Consider the following 13,252-nt stretch of genomic DNA (forward strand, 5'->3'; position numbering starts at 1 on the left):
TACCCAAGACCCCCTCTAGGGTCTAAATGCTCGGTGGGCCTGCACGATTAGCAATTTCGCGGTCGTGCCCTCACTCTCCGGACACGTCTATCTAAAAGTGAGGGTTAAAATAGATTTTTCGTTGATTTGCGGTAGCGCTCTCGTGTTCCACATTGATACCATGGGCGCCAATGTATAGAATAACTTTCCACTAACACTGGATAAATTGAATTTCGGAGGAAACCCTCATGTGATCTCAGAAACAAAAAACCCTAATATCGCTCCCTGATTGGCGTTTAGAAATGGTAAGATTTTTTTATTGTTTTAATTTATTTATATTTTAAGTTTATAATTATTTGAAATCTGACTGCTTCTTCATTTTACGCAGGCTGATTCTCCTCGCAAAAAGTAAGCTCTAAATCCATTTCTTGTAGCTGAAAATCGCATTGATTTCATCAGCTTTCATTTAAGATTGAATTGTTTAAATTTCTTGTTTTGGTCCATGATCGGAGCCTGTTTAACTTTCTATTGAGGAATTCGAATTGGATCTGTGTAATTTTTTTAATTAATTGTCCTTTTTTAAGTTGAAAACCATTCATTCTGAGTATTTTTATTCACGAGACGGAGTATACAGCAAAATTATGACCTGATTTCAAATTGGATAAGTTTGAAGTAGGATTGTCGAAGAATTTTATAATTTTTTTTTAATTTGCTTTGTTAAAGTGAGCAAAGATAAGAGCTTAATTGTAACCTATGGTTATTTGTTTCATGTAATTATCTCTTTGTTGATGTGTAATGCTTTGGCTGTACCAGGATTATGCGGTCTCCTTCCCCTTTGAGAGAACACTCGAGGTCTAGGTCTAGGTCTAGATCCTTGTCTAGGCCAAGGCAGAGATCACTGTCCCGAAGTCGTGGAAGGTTTGTTGTTTAGTTCAGGTTTATAATCATGATGCTTGTTCAATCTTGTTTTCTGCCATATCTGACATCAATGCTGTTTAAATTTTCTTTTCATATAAATGGTACTTTCTGATCCAGATCAAGGTCCAGAAGTCATGGAAGGTTAGTCGTTTTTGTGCTGATGCCTACCAAACTTATATATTCTGTTTTCGCTTTCTTGTTATGCCTGATGCTATGATACTGTTCTTAAGTCCTGCCCAATGTATTCCGAACTTGATTGGACGTCGATCTGATGGAGGGGGCGATCCAGTCCAACTAGTAGTGGGACTGTTTGACCAGTGATTGGACTGGTTGACTGTTTAAACATAATTTTCAAAACAAATTTGTATAATTTATCATTAAATATATAATTTGAATTATTTTAACATTAAAATAAACATAATTTGATGGTATACAGACGCAAAATTGATAGATGAGTTCTTGGGTTTAAGTCCCAATAAATTTAAAAAAAAATGATTTTTATGCTAACCAAGTCAAACCCAGTTTTTTATTTGATCCAACCGCTCATACTGTTCGGTTCAATCTAGTCTAGTCTGGTCTAACTTCAAAAACAGTTTTCAAGTGAATCAAAACCTTTTTGCTGGCGAGTGATGGTTCAACCGGTTGGACTGGCTGGCTCGATTTGGTTTTTTAAACCATGGTCCTGCCTACATGATGGTTTGTTTCTCTCGGTTGCTCTTATATTTCAATGATCTGGCAGGGGTGATGATACAAATCCTGGAAACACACTTTACGTGACTGGTCTATCTACAAGAGTCACAGAAAGGGACCTTGAAAAGCATTTTTCGAAGGAGGGAAAGGTTTTTTTTTTTAAACACAATGCTTACTATTGATTGGATTTTTTTCCTAATTGTTTTCTTGGTCTATATGAATGGATTATGTCTTATCTTTCTTTTATATTTATTTAAGTTTTTGTGTACAGGTTGCTTCATGTTTTCTTGTTGTGGAGCCCCGCACGCGCATCTCTCGAGGTTTTGCTTTTGTCACAATGGATACTACTGAGGATGCCACTCGTTGCATTAAGTATCTCAACCAGTCAGTTCTTGAAGGACGATATATCACTGTAGAGAGGGTAATGTGATTTCACCCTTGGTGGTAAACAATAGCCAGTTTGATTGGTTATCTTTGTTCTTAACTTGGAGGTTTTCTGGTTATATTCAGAACATCTTGCATCAGCTATATTGGCAGGGATCAAAGATGATGAGTTCATCCATGTCAACTTTAGTGATACAGCTTGATCAATGGCCGCTTAAACAGCTTTTCAAATGCATGTGATCAACTAAACATAGCAACTTTATTGCCCAACAACTATACAACCTCAGCATTCACTTTCAACCCATCAACTAATCAACGGACATTAGCAACAAGTTTCTAATCTGGATTTTATGGTATTTCATACCTGCATTCATTTAGTGGGCAATAGATGTGTGTCTAGACTTTTTGTTATTCCCTCCTTAGTAGCTAGGTTTTTCTCCCATAAATGAAAATTTCCTAATGAAGTTGTTATCATTTTGTTTTTGAAAATAACTGATGTAATGTAATTTGTGGAAATGATTCTGATTATGTTCCTTACCATTGCTCTGTGTAATTTAAAGTAAGATTTTATACTGGATAGTTTTATAGAGGTGGTTTATTTTACCTTTCAGTCTCGGAGGAAACGTGCTAGAACTCCCACACCCGGACACTATCTTGGGCTGAAAAGTAGTAGGGACTATGGTCATGGTGAGTATAATATCTTTATGTTTTCCATTATTGGAATGATTCATTGGTTCAATGGGCATTTTAACTGAAGTTTTTTACTGGTAAATTTGCTTCCTGCATCTATGAAAGGTTATCGTGGTGATCGCGGTAGTAGGTATCGCTCTGGCCATGATGATTATGGGTATCGTAGGTCTCCAAGGCCCTCACCCTATCAAGGAGGTCGCGATTATTCTCCTGTGCACTCTCCTCATGCTGGAAGATCAAGGAGGGACAGATCCAGGTCGCTGCCTCATTCCCCTTACGGTAGCCCGGGAAGGAGGTATTCACGTGGATCTAGGTGATGATGGTATTTGTTACAATTTATGATGTGTCCTTTGAAGGGATTGATGAAACTTTTAATATTGAATGTGTTGATGTATTGAGCCTCAGCTTGGACTAGAACTAAGTAGTCAAAAACGGATGTTTGGAAGCTTTTGTTCTCTGGGGTAGTGACATTTCTTAATCCTGTAACTTTTTGTGCTGCTGGTGCTGGTGAACTTAGCTTAACCGGTTGAGTTCATAAGCTGTGTGTGATTGTTATGAATGTAGCTCATTATGTTTGTGGCCGTAACTTATTATTATGAATGTAGCTCCTAGAAAATTTATGATTTTGTCATCAAAATGATGTAATGTTATTACCGCCTGTTAGGGATAATAATTATTCATTTCAACTATATAGATAATAAAAATAATTTAATTTGAGTTCGGGTTAATGGGTTGACCCTTTTAACAAATGGGTTGATGCAAACATAATTAGTTTTATATGTCAAAATTACTCAATCCGAGCTTGTGTGTTGTGTTGAGTTAATGGATTTAAGGTTAAATTTAAATTGAATTAATTTGATCTCAAAAGTTGATTCATCTAGATTTTATTTGTAGGTTAAATTTAAGTTGAACTCGAATTAAGATCGGTCAATATAATAATTTTAAAGTTAAATCGAATTTGAATTAGAGAGAGTTTGATTTATTAGCTAAGGGATGATTTGATTTTGTTTAAGTTTGTCTCGTAATTTAATTCATATTAAACAAGGGTAAAAAGCTAATATTGTTTTATTAATGAATGGAAATTTAACTTATGGATTTGAATTGAATTTTAAACTTTAAATTTAGAGATTAAATTGAATTTAAATTATTTTTAATTTTGGATGGATAAACCTAAATTAGATTTCAATTGTCCTACTTTTTATTTGAATTAAGTCTCTAACTAGAGGATGAATGAACTTAGATTCGACCGCTTCTACTCCGAAATGGATCTTTTCGGAAATTACCAGCTTTATTAGGAATAATAATTATTCATCTCAACTATGTAAATAATTAAAAAAATATTTTTTAAAAATTGAATAATTATTAAGACACAAATAAAATGATTGAACATTTTGTGTTTAAGTTGGCTGGCCCGTTTAAAGTCACTGGAGGCCCAAAATGACGACTCCATTTGCATGTCGACTCAAAATAAATAATCTCTTTTCATCCGCAGAGCAGAATGTGAACTTGAGTACTTGACAATGTTGTCGCTCCTAAACCCCAGACCGTCTTTTCTTCTTCCTCGCTCTTTTCATTCATTTCCCCACAAGCTTTTTTCATCACCAAAAAACTTAAAATTCTGTACTAAAAAACTCTACTCTCTCTCCCCTTCTGAATCTTCTTCTTACATTCTCCAAGACAGCGGCCTCGAACTTGAAGACCGTGTAATCGGCGACTGTCTAGTCTTCGAGGAAGGCGTGTTCGAGGATCCTTACCTCCAAAACGACGTTGGTTTTGAAAAAAAACCTGACTCAAATAAACCTAAACGGGAAAGCAAAAAAGCTTCTCTGGAAGTCGAAGGGGAAAATTTGGTTCCGGAGAAATGGAGACAGGTTCAAGAGGAAATTAACCTGACGAAGAAAGATAAGCGCAAGATTAGACAGGAAATGGAGTATGGTAGCCGAGTTGAGCAGAGGAAAGAAGGCTATCTTCCTTTGAGGAGTTTAAATTTGCAAGAATATTTGGAGTACAAGAAAGCTAAATTGGCTCAGTTGAAGCCGGTAGTTCTTGATAACCCTGAACGTTTGCCTGATGATAAAGAGCCTGAAGATGATGAAGCCAATAGGAACGTGTCTTCGAGCAAGCGATTGGCACCAAAGAATCCGAAATGGGCGGTTTATGGTCGAGGCTTGGATGATGTTTCGGAGTTTTTTAACAAATCTTATGAGCCTCCTGATAAGAAAACTGAAGGTAATGTAAAGTGTTATATTAGTTGTTTATGGGTTGTTTAATCAATGACTTTTTTTCATGATTTCAAATAAGCAGGTCCACGAAAGTTGTTTACTAAAGAGGAGAAAATTTTGTTGAATAAGAAGATACCTGATTTAGCAACCGCTACCTCTGTAAGCTCATTACTGTGGTTCTGCTGTGTTGTGTTTTGCAGTTTTATAGTTTCATTTTATAGTTGAATGATTCCTTTAACGGGTTTCAGTGACCTGGACGTGAATTTTTTATTGCTTAATTTCTTATAGAAAGGAAATAGATGAATTCAGAGAGTCACGGCAGTATGTATACACTCAAAATTGGAAGGAAAGTGACTTAACAGTTTCGTTAATTGAAGGTTTAATTTTTGGAAGCAGTAAGTTTGAACTAACTGCATCCTATGAGCTTTCCAGGTCAGCATAAGTGGCAGTTAGCACTGCTGAACTTTTCTGCTCTTCCTTAGCTCAGAGTTGCTTCTTCAATTCTATTTTCATTCCTTTCAGCCTGAATGTCTTTTAGGATATTGAGCTTGTCTCTTAGATATTCGAAATTTTAAGTAGTCAAGGCTTTAGTGAAGATATCAGCAATCTATTCTGCTATAGGAACATATCTCACTTCAACCTCTTTATTTGAGATTTTCTGTCTTTCAAAGACACTCAGCAAGTTCCACATGCTTTGTTCTTCCATGGAATACCGGATTGGCTGCCAATGCTGAAGCCCCCTTGTTATTACATCTGATCACTGACATGTTGCTAAGCTTTGTATTCAATTCACCTTGTAGAAAATTTATCCTGGCCATTTCAGCTCATACATTTGCCAAAGCTATATACCCAATGTACTTGATCTTGATGATACTTTCTGTTTCTTAGAACTCCAACAGATTTTGTTTCCTCTCAAGTGAATACAGTACCCTCCTGCTAATTCTCTGTCATTAGCATCGCAACCCTCGTTTGCATTTGTAAAATCAGTCACTTCAAGTCTTCTTTTTGTATCAAGTGTTATTCCTAAATTGCTTGTAGCCTGTAAGAATCTTAGGAGTCTTTTACACTCCAGTGCACCACAGTGGGATTTTCAAGGTGCCGGCTTGTTGACTGCAGACGCAATCTTAGCCTTGTCAAAGTTACATATTGCAAAGAGCCTGTTGTACATATGTACACTGTAGGATCTGAGAAGAGTTGGCCTTCAGATTTGGAGAGCTCACATAGAAGTGGGACACCCATTGCAGTGGCTCATTTTTTTAAAAAAGATCCTGAATAAGAGCTTTATCCATCTTGTATACTAACTCAGGTTTGGTTTTGTCTTCAAATCCCTGTAGTTCCTCCATGAACTAATCTTCACCCAAGCTTCCATTTGAAAAAGCATTGCACACATCAATTTGCTTTACACCCCAGTGATTCATCATTGACAGACTTGGTACTATTCTTACTGTTGAAGCCCTCAACATAGGACTGAAGGTTTCTGTAAAGCCTATTCCAGGAGTTAGATGATACTCCATTTTCAGCTAGCATAGCCTTATATCTTCCAATTGTTTTGTCAGGCTTGTATTTTAGCCTCAAAACCCAATTACAGCTCACTGTTTTCATATTTGAAGTTCTAGGAACAAATCTCTAGGTTCTGTTATGATAAGAGCCTCATATTTGAAGTCTGTGGAGAGGATAAACTGGCGGTACAGATCTCCGATCTGAAAATGCCAGCTTTGGCTCTTGCAACTATATGATGATTAGAGAGAAGGGAAGGTACTATAGGAATGTCAGCAAGAGATACGAAATGTATAGAATTCACTAGAAAGGCAAAAGCTAGTGGTGGAGCTGGGAAACAGGTGGTGAATGTGGTGTTGATGCAGCACGGTGATCATTGATATAGAACTTGCAGGATTTTCTGGTGAATGCCTAGAACTTTCTGTTGGAGAATCAGTAAAATTAACTAGAACAGACTCTCAAATGGAGGAAAAATGAGGAGACAATTTTCACAGGGGTAGAATTTAAGCTTAACTGAATGGGGCTTAAAAGAATTTTAGAAAATTAATGAGACTTAGCTTAGAACTGCTTCTTCAATCCTTGTTTCTCATATGAATTGTACATTACCTTTTTTTTAAGTAACATGCCAAGGCAAGATTGATTCGGAAATGATGTAGACTAGGACCCAAGTACTTTCCTGTTTTTACATAATAAAACAAGGAGTACCTAATTTATAATATGTTGTTCAGATGAGTATGAATTTATAACAACAATTTTTCTGATCATAGATTGTATGATTGTATCTGTGCATTAATGTGCTTGAACCCTGGACCCTATACTGAAGAAATGATGGGAGAAAGCATCTTGCCGAAAAACTTAAGTGGACTCTTTAAGCAGTTATAATGGGTCGTTTGCTATGTGGAACAGTGTACTATTCGCTTCAAATACTAACTATTTTTGAGTAAAATAATCCTTGTAGTTTTTTCGTGGACTTGATGTTGTTGTCTGTTTATAACTTTTGATTAAATCTTTTTCAGAAAAAATGGCTACCTCTTCATACCCTCGCTGCAACTGGAGAGTTCTACATTGTTGATGCTTTATTGAAACATAATGTTGACATCAATGCTGTGGATAAGGTAAAGAAATTGACCACTTGTTGACTGGATATGATACTGCCATTTGCTTTTGCCTTTGCCTTTCCAACTTTCTTTTTTGGGTTAAATACATCAGAATAGTTATAAAAATAAAGTGTTACTCAATTTTAGTCACTATTTAAGCCCTTTTTAAAGAAGTTTTTTTCATTTTGGTTTCTAACTTTTTTCCAGGATGGCTTGACTGCACTTCACAGAGCAATCATTGGGAATAAGCAGGCAGTTAGTAACTATCTTTTGAGAGAATCAGCGAATCCTTTTGTTTGTGATGATGTGAGTTGAAAATTTTCAGCCTTGGATCATATACATGTGTTATTCATGTAAAGAGTGTATTTAGCCTCTTATTATTGTCGGTGCCATTCATATCTTGTCTTCTTTATGACAGGCTACCTTTCATCAAGTCGTTTTTTATGCCTCAATTGAGATTGCTTATTATCTGAACCATTTGTATTGGACCATAGCCATATATATCTTTTCTTGATATTCTTCCATCATTACTTTGGAGGAGTAATTTCTTTGTTATTGCTATTATTGTCATCTTCATCTTTTTGGCCCTTCATGTTTTCCTATGTGCTTCGTTGGTGTTCTTTGTTCCTGAATGTATCTATTCTAACAAGATTTAGGTTCCTTAATATTTAGTATCGGCATTTATTGTTAACTTATGTTGTTCAGCTTTATGCATTTACGTCACTCTCTGTATTTCTGTTTTCTTGCTTCAACAGAATGGGGCTACTTTATTGCATTATGCTGTCCAAACAGCATCAAGTCCAGCAATCAAAATTCTTCTATTATACAATGTTGATATAAATCTTCAAGACAATGTATGTTTGATGATTGCCTATTGTTCCTTGTCATTTTTATTTGATACTTATTCTGCTGAGGATTATTCTCACTTGGCCTTCTCAGGATGGATGGACACCATTACATCTTGCCGTTCAAGCCCGTAGGACAGATATAGTGAGACTGCTATTAATTAAAGGAGCCAATAAAACACTGAAAAACCAGGTAAGAATTAACTTAGTAAAATTGACTTTCCGTATTATATACCAAGAGCTTGTCATGTATAGGTCTTAAAGTCTTTGTTAGTTCACACATAACCAGATTATGGATGCTTGAATAACCGTACTAGTGCATTTTGGTTATCATGGAACCTGGAGGTGGCACTTTTGTGGAGTAATCTCCAGATTCTTGATAGGCTACCACCTTTAGCCTTGGAAACAGGAAGAGTCATTTCCATTCTTTTGAAGCTTACTAAAATATACTCGTAATTTGCTTGGCGTATTTCTTCGGAGGGTCCTTTATCAGCATTATATGAAAATGATAGCTGTCTGTAAGTGTGGCAAAACTTGGGACCCTTTTATTATGCATATATATGCGATTGAGATTTAAGAGGCGTTCTTTGTCACTAGTAGTTTGAGATTTTTGTACTTGAGTTATTTCCGCTGATCTTTTTGTCTGTTTAATCTGTACGACTTTTTAAGTGCCATGTTTAGTTGCCCTTGGATGGTTACTGGCAAAGCTCAGATGTTCTATTCTTTTTCTTGCTCTCAGGATGGTCTAACCCCTCTTGATCTATGTCTCTACTCCGGCAAAGACACAAGAACTTACGAATTGATCAAGCTGTTGTTGCAGCTTCCAAAACGCCGATGACTACTCCAGCATAAAATCCATGCTATCAGTGTTACAATTGCCAAACTGATTGTTTAGTCCAATAGTACGAGACTTAGCAGCATCCAAAATCACTTAAAGCTGAGCATCCCGGGACTGTATGTATGCCAGATGATCCTTCCAATGGAGCTTACAAGTGGTAGCCAACAGCAGAAAAATGTTCATTCCACAGCCTGCTCTTTCACTGTAAAATCAATCACCCAACTACATGTAGTTTTTTAACTACCTATCCATTAAATCTGGGCAGGTATGGTCCTTGCATAATACATGAAGTATGATTAAAATATCGGGAAAAGGACAAGTTTTCACCCCAGTTTTTGTGAAATGACAGGTATATATCTGTGGTGATAAAAAATCTAAATATTCATCAGAATTTTAATCTGTTATAATATATTTATAAATTTTGTGTGAGTGTTAAAAAATAAAATTATTATTTTATCAGTAATATTAAAATAATTAAAATTATATTGTATTGATCTTCTTTGATTGAAATAATTAATATTTCTTTTTTTGATAAAATTTTGAAAAAGTTATTTTTCTCTCATATGATACTAAATTTGAAATTTGACTAATTTTTTTGTGAAAGATGGACCAATGACATAGGAATAAGAGGGAATTATTTTAAAGATGACCTTAGGATGACGACAATCAGGATATGATAAGATACGAGTGTATAATTATTAATATTTCATGATAGAATACGATATAAATAAAAAATAATACGTATTATGAGATGTATTAAATTAATATGATATTGTGAGTGTATTGTATAATATGATATATGTTATTAATATAAATTAATATATATATTTTTTAAAAATAATAATATAATAAAAATATATATAAAAATTTTAAAATTTTAAAAAATGCTTGAGATATTTAAAAAAAAATGATATGGTAATTAAGATTTTTTGAAATTTTAGTGGGCCCACGTGGAGATATATATGTGTTTTTTTGTAATTTTGGCCACAAATAATGGGAAGATATTTCTTAGTGCCTGAAATCTATCTTCTATTTTCAATCCATCTTATTCTTACTGTTTATGATTTTATTTTTCAAATTTATAATTTCAAATATTAAAAAAAAGCCGGAGTTGGATTTGGATTTGGATTTATCTACTGTTCAAAGATTTTGAAATAAGTGATTTAAAAATTTAAAATTATAAGAAATATATATATATATATGTATGTATGTATATATATTAATTTCCTGATAAACATGTTATCCACTGTCATCTCTCTACACATGCTGAGCTGAGTCGTCGTTGGCTTCGTCGGCCTGAATGTGTTCGTCTTTCTCTGTTGGTTGCTTCAGATTTTAGATAATCAATAATATTAATTTTAATAAAAAATAATGATGCTTGCAGCTCAGTTCCATGTCCGTACACTCTCTGGTTTCAATTCGACTTTTTGGGATCAAGCGAAAACCAACGCCTCTTCTTGCTGTTCTGTATCCGTTCAGCTTCAACTATGTTCCGCGAAACGGTGTCTTATTCATCAATCCGTCCTCTTTTCTTGCAAATCTTCCCGCCGAAACTTTGTTGTCAGATCCTCCAATTATGCCGATCGTCGCGATGACGGTTTTCTCCCGGCCTCCCTCCTTGTGCCAGGTCTTATGATTTCAATGGTTATTGGTTTCTGATTGTATGAAATTTCATTGGATGATGGATAAGTGAATTGTGTTGTTATTGTTTTTTGGTTGAATTTATGTAGAAACTGTGTTGCATTATCGTATGCGAAGACAAGGTTTTCCAGAAGATATCACTTGGCAGAGTTCTCGTTCTAGTTCTAGTTCTAATAGATTGATTCCGTTTCCTTTCCGAGCTAAGAATTCGAGAAATGACGTCACTTCAATCGGTCGACAAGTTCTTCGTCGATTTCAAAGTCCCACCATTTTTCTCAAGATTTCTTGTGATGGAGATTTTTTACTTCCGATTATTGTAGGTAGGTATACATATATGCATAAATTCTAAGCATAATGGGATTTATATATTTTGATTGTAATTTTTGCAGAAAGTTGTATATGAGTGGTGGTGACTAAATTTTATACTGCTGCAGGGGAGTTTTCTGTTGAAAAACTTTTAGATGCATTGATTGGTGGAGAAGATAATGGGGTAATTTTTTTTTTTAAATATTCAATTTTTTTTTCTTTTTTGTTTAGTTTGTGCTGGTTTCTGATCTTGGTTATGTTGCAGGCCTGCCCAGATCAGTTCCAGTTCGTGAAAAATCTTGTGGATGAACTTGGTTATGAAGTATGAAGCTGATTTTCTTGTGTATTCTGACTTATGGATTGTATTTTTTGTTTGGTTTCCATCATTAGCTGCTTCTTCTAGTTGCGTATTATTGAAAGATACTTCTACCTTCTATGATTGCAGTGTTGAAAGAGTATATAGAATCTTGGTTCTTTTCTTAGTATGGATAACTCTGGTGTAATACCATTCAGTATAACTGAAACACTACCACATCATGTTTATTTCAGGTAAATATGGTAAGAATTACTACAAGAGTGGTGAATACTTACTTTGCAAAGTTGTATCTTAGTAAGGTGATTAAAAGCTTCTGAATTGTTTCTTTTGGTATCTTTGAATTTTAATATTTTGAATTTTGTTTTATTTTATGCCAAGCTAATTTTTTTTTGCAGCCAGGGAAAAATGATATTATTAATCTGAATGTGCGACCCTCAGATGCCATCAATGTGGCAAATAGATGCAAGGTATACATCTGCTGTGAAAATGTCAATGTATATTAATTAGAGGTTCTTGGTTTTTTTTTTTTTTGAATTACTTGCACAAATTAGGGTTTTGCTGGGAAACTTTTTGGAACAGTAGTCTATATTGGACAAGCACATACTTCCTTGATAGCCTGCTTTTTGTTTTTCAAATGTTTGTGCCAGAATTAATTAAATGTCTGAACTTTTTTGGAAACTGTAGTTATTTGTCGAATGCAGTGAACTGATTGGATGCTGATTTGCTCTCCCACTTGTGCTTCATCTGTCAGACATATTCTGCTTGGTCTATTACATCCTTTCACTTTAGCATAGCTGTTTTTCTGAAGCTCTTGTACATGGAACCTTGTTTTCCACAGGCTCCAATTTATGTGAGCAAAAAAATTGTCTTGGCTGATGCTATAAGAATTGGTTATGGGACAGGCAGAGGGCGTGATGCAAAACCTACATATGATGTATACCTTGACAGGTACTCAGTTTTGATTACTTAGTCCTTCTCATTACTATCATCTGTTTTATTGTAATCTAAGCATGAGGCATATCTTGTCCAGTGCCTCAGAAGGTCCAGATTCAGTTGCTGAGGAACTTAATCTGGTGAGGAATATGGTTTTAGCTGTCAAAGAGGAGAGGTACAATGATGCAGGTAAGTATTAATAGTGAATCTACTCACTTTTTTCTTTTGCACTCTCATTCAGTGAGTGATAACTGGCAACAACTCTTCTCCAGACAATTACTTAATTGCAACAAATGTTCTTAAACCTTGTAATTATCATATGGTTCCTGCAGCCATGTTGAGAGACAAATTAAAACAGCTTCGCAAGTCCAGAGGTCGAGTAGACAAACTTGGTATAATTACTCTCATTTATCGCTGCTTGTGCTTCTCTTTTGGGAAAACTTTCACAGCGCTTTTGTTTTTCATTTTGGTTGCGTGTTTTTGTCAGGTCACTAATACTTTCAAATTGTTATCAACTCGTGGGATGGCAATATGAGTACTCACTCAGAAGAGATGCTTGAAATCTTTCCAAAGAACATTTGGGTAGGAATTTTTAAGATCAATATCTAATATGAGGGAACAAGCTGAAAAGAAAGGCATTTACAGAGAAACTTCTCCGAGGATTTTGGTATGTACAGATTCAAATTCGGAATGTTGCCATAATTGTATAAACAGAAAATCATGTAACCCTACCTTAATTTTCCAAATCATAATGGTGAATTGATTTTCTCTTGCAAAGAAGTATAATGCTCACATTGTGTCCAATTAGTTTGTACATATTTCCACTTTGTGTAAGCAGAAGAATATCATGTTTCATGATCTAAGTTACATTTCAAAGTATCTTTCTGAGTTATGTT

At 35.0% G+C, this 13,252-nt stretch overlaps 3 protein-coding genes across 6 annotated transcripts; all 3 read left to right on the plus strand.

The window, feature by feature from the left end:
- The first annotated feature begins 145 nt into the window (after positions 1-145).
- On the plus strand, positions 146-3,243 carry LOC123199791 (serine/arginine-rich splicing factor SR45a-like). The gene is made up of 8 exons (XM_044614849.1): positions 146-284; positions 368-387; positions 793-897; positions 1,015-1,038; positions 1,637-1,736; positions 1,859-2,008; positions 2,583-2,658; positions 2,767-3,243. The coding sequence occupies exons 1-8, from the start codon at positions 282-284 to the stop codon at positions 2,976-2,978; spliced, it is 690 nt and encodes a 229-aa protein (XP_044470784.1). The 5' UTR covers positions 146-281; the 3' UTR covers positions 2,979-3,243.
- Positions 3,244-4,158: 915 nt separating this feature from the next.
- Positions 4,159-9,473, plus strand: LOC123199821 (ankyrin repeat domain-containing protein, chloroplastic). Of its 2 annotated transcripts, XR_006498430.1 has the most exons (8): positions 4,159-4,890; positions 4,966-5,042; positions 7,397-7,495; positions 7,685-7,783; positions 8,233-8,331; positions 8,417-8,515; positions 9,062-9,230; positions 9,262-9,473. XR_006498430.1 is itself a non-coding variant. In XM_044614892.1 (7 exons), exons 1-7 carry the CDS (start codon positions 4,182-4,184, stop codon positions 9,158-9,160), a joined length of 1,281 nt encoding a protein of 426 aa, XP_044470827.1. In that variant the 5' UTR covers positions 4,159-4,181; the 3' UTR covers positions 9,161-9,473. The 2 variants fall into 2 exon arrangements, 1 of the variants encoding a protein (XP_044470827.1); XM_044614892.1 differs by having other exon boundaries at positions 9,062-9,473.
- An 833-nt stretch (positions 9,474-10,306) lies between these two features.
- Positions 10,307-13,136, plus strand: LOC123199808 (bifunctional nuclease 2-like). 3 transcript variants are annotated; one of them, XM_044614871.1, is made up of 11 exons: positions 10,307-10,464; positions 10,545-10,787; positions 10,891-11,121; positions 11,236-11,291; positions 11,373-11,429; positions 11,657-11,722; positions 11,819-11,890; positions 12,262-12,371; positions 12,454-12,545; positions 12,629-12,748; positions 12,844-13,136. In XM_044614871.1, exons 1-11 carry the CDS (start codon positions 10,461-10,463, stop codon positions 12,849-12,851), a joined length of 1,059 nt encoding a protein of 352 aa, XP_044470806.1. In that variant the 5' UTR covers positions 10,307-10,460; the 3' UTR covers positions 12,852-13,136. The 3 variants fall into 3 exon arrangements, with proteins under 3 accessions (XP_044470806.1, XP_044470805.1, XP_044470807.1); XM_044614870.1 differs by having other exon boundaries at positions 10,384-10,787; XM_044614872.1 differs by having other exon boundaries at positions 10,385-10,787; positions 12,689-12,748.
- Positions 13,137-13,252: the final 116 nt, after the last annotated feature.

Source organism: Mangifera indica, chromosome 16 (genome assembly GCF_011075055.1).
Source record: "Mangifera indica cultivar Alphonso chromosome 16, CATAS_Mindica_2.1, whole genome shotgun sequence".
Lineage (NCBI taxonomy): Eukaryota > Viridiplantae > Streptophyta > Magnoliopsida > Sapindales > Anacardiaceae > Mangifera > Mangifera indica.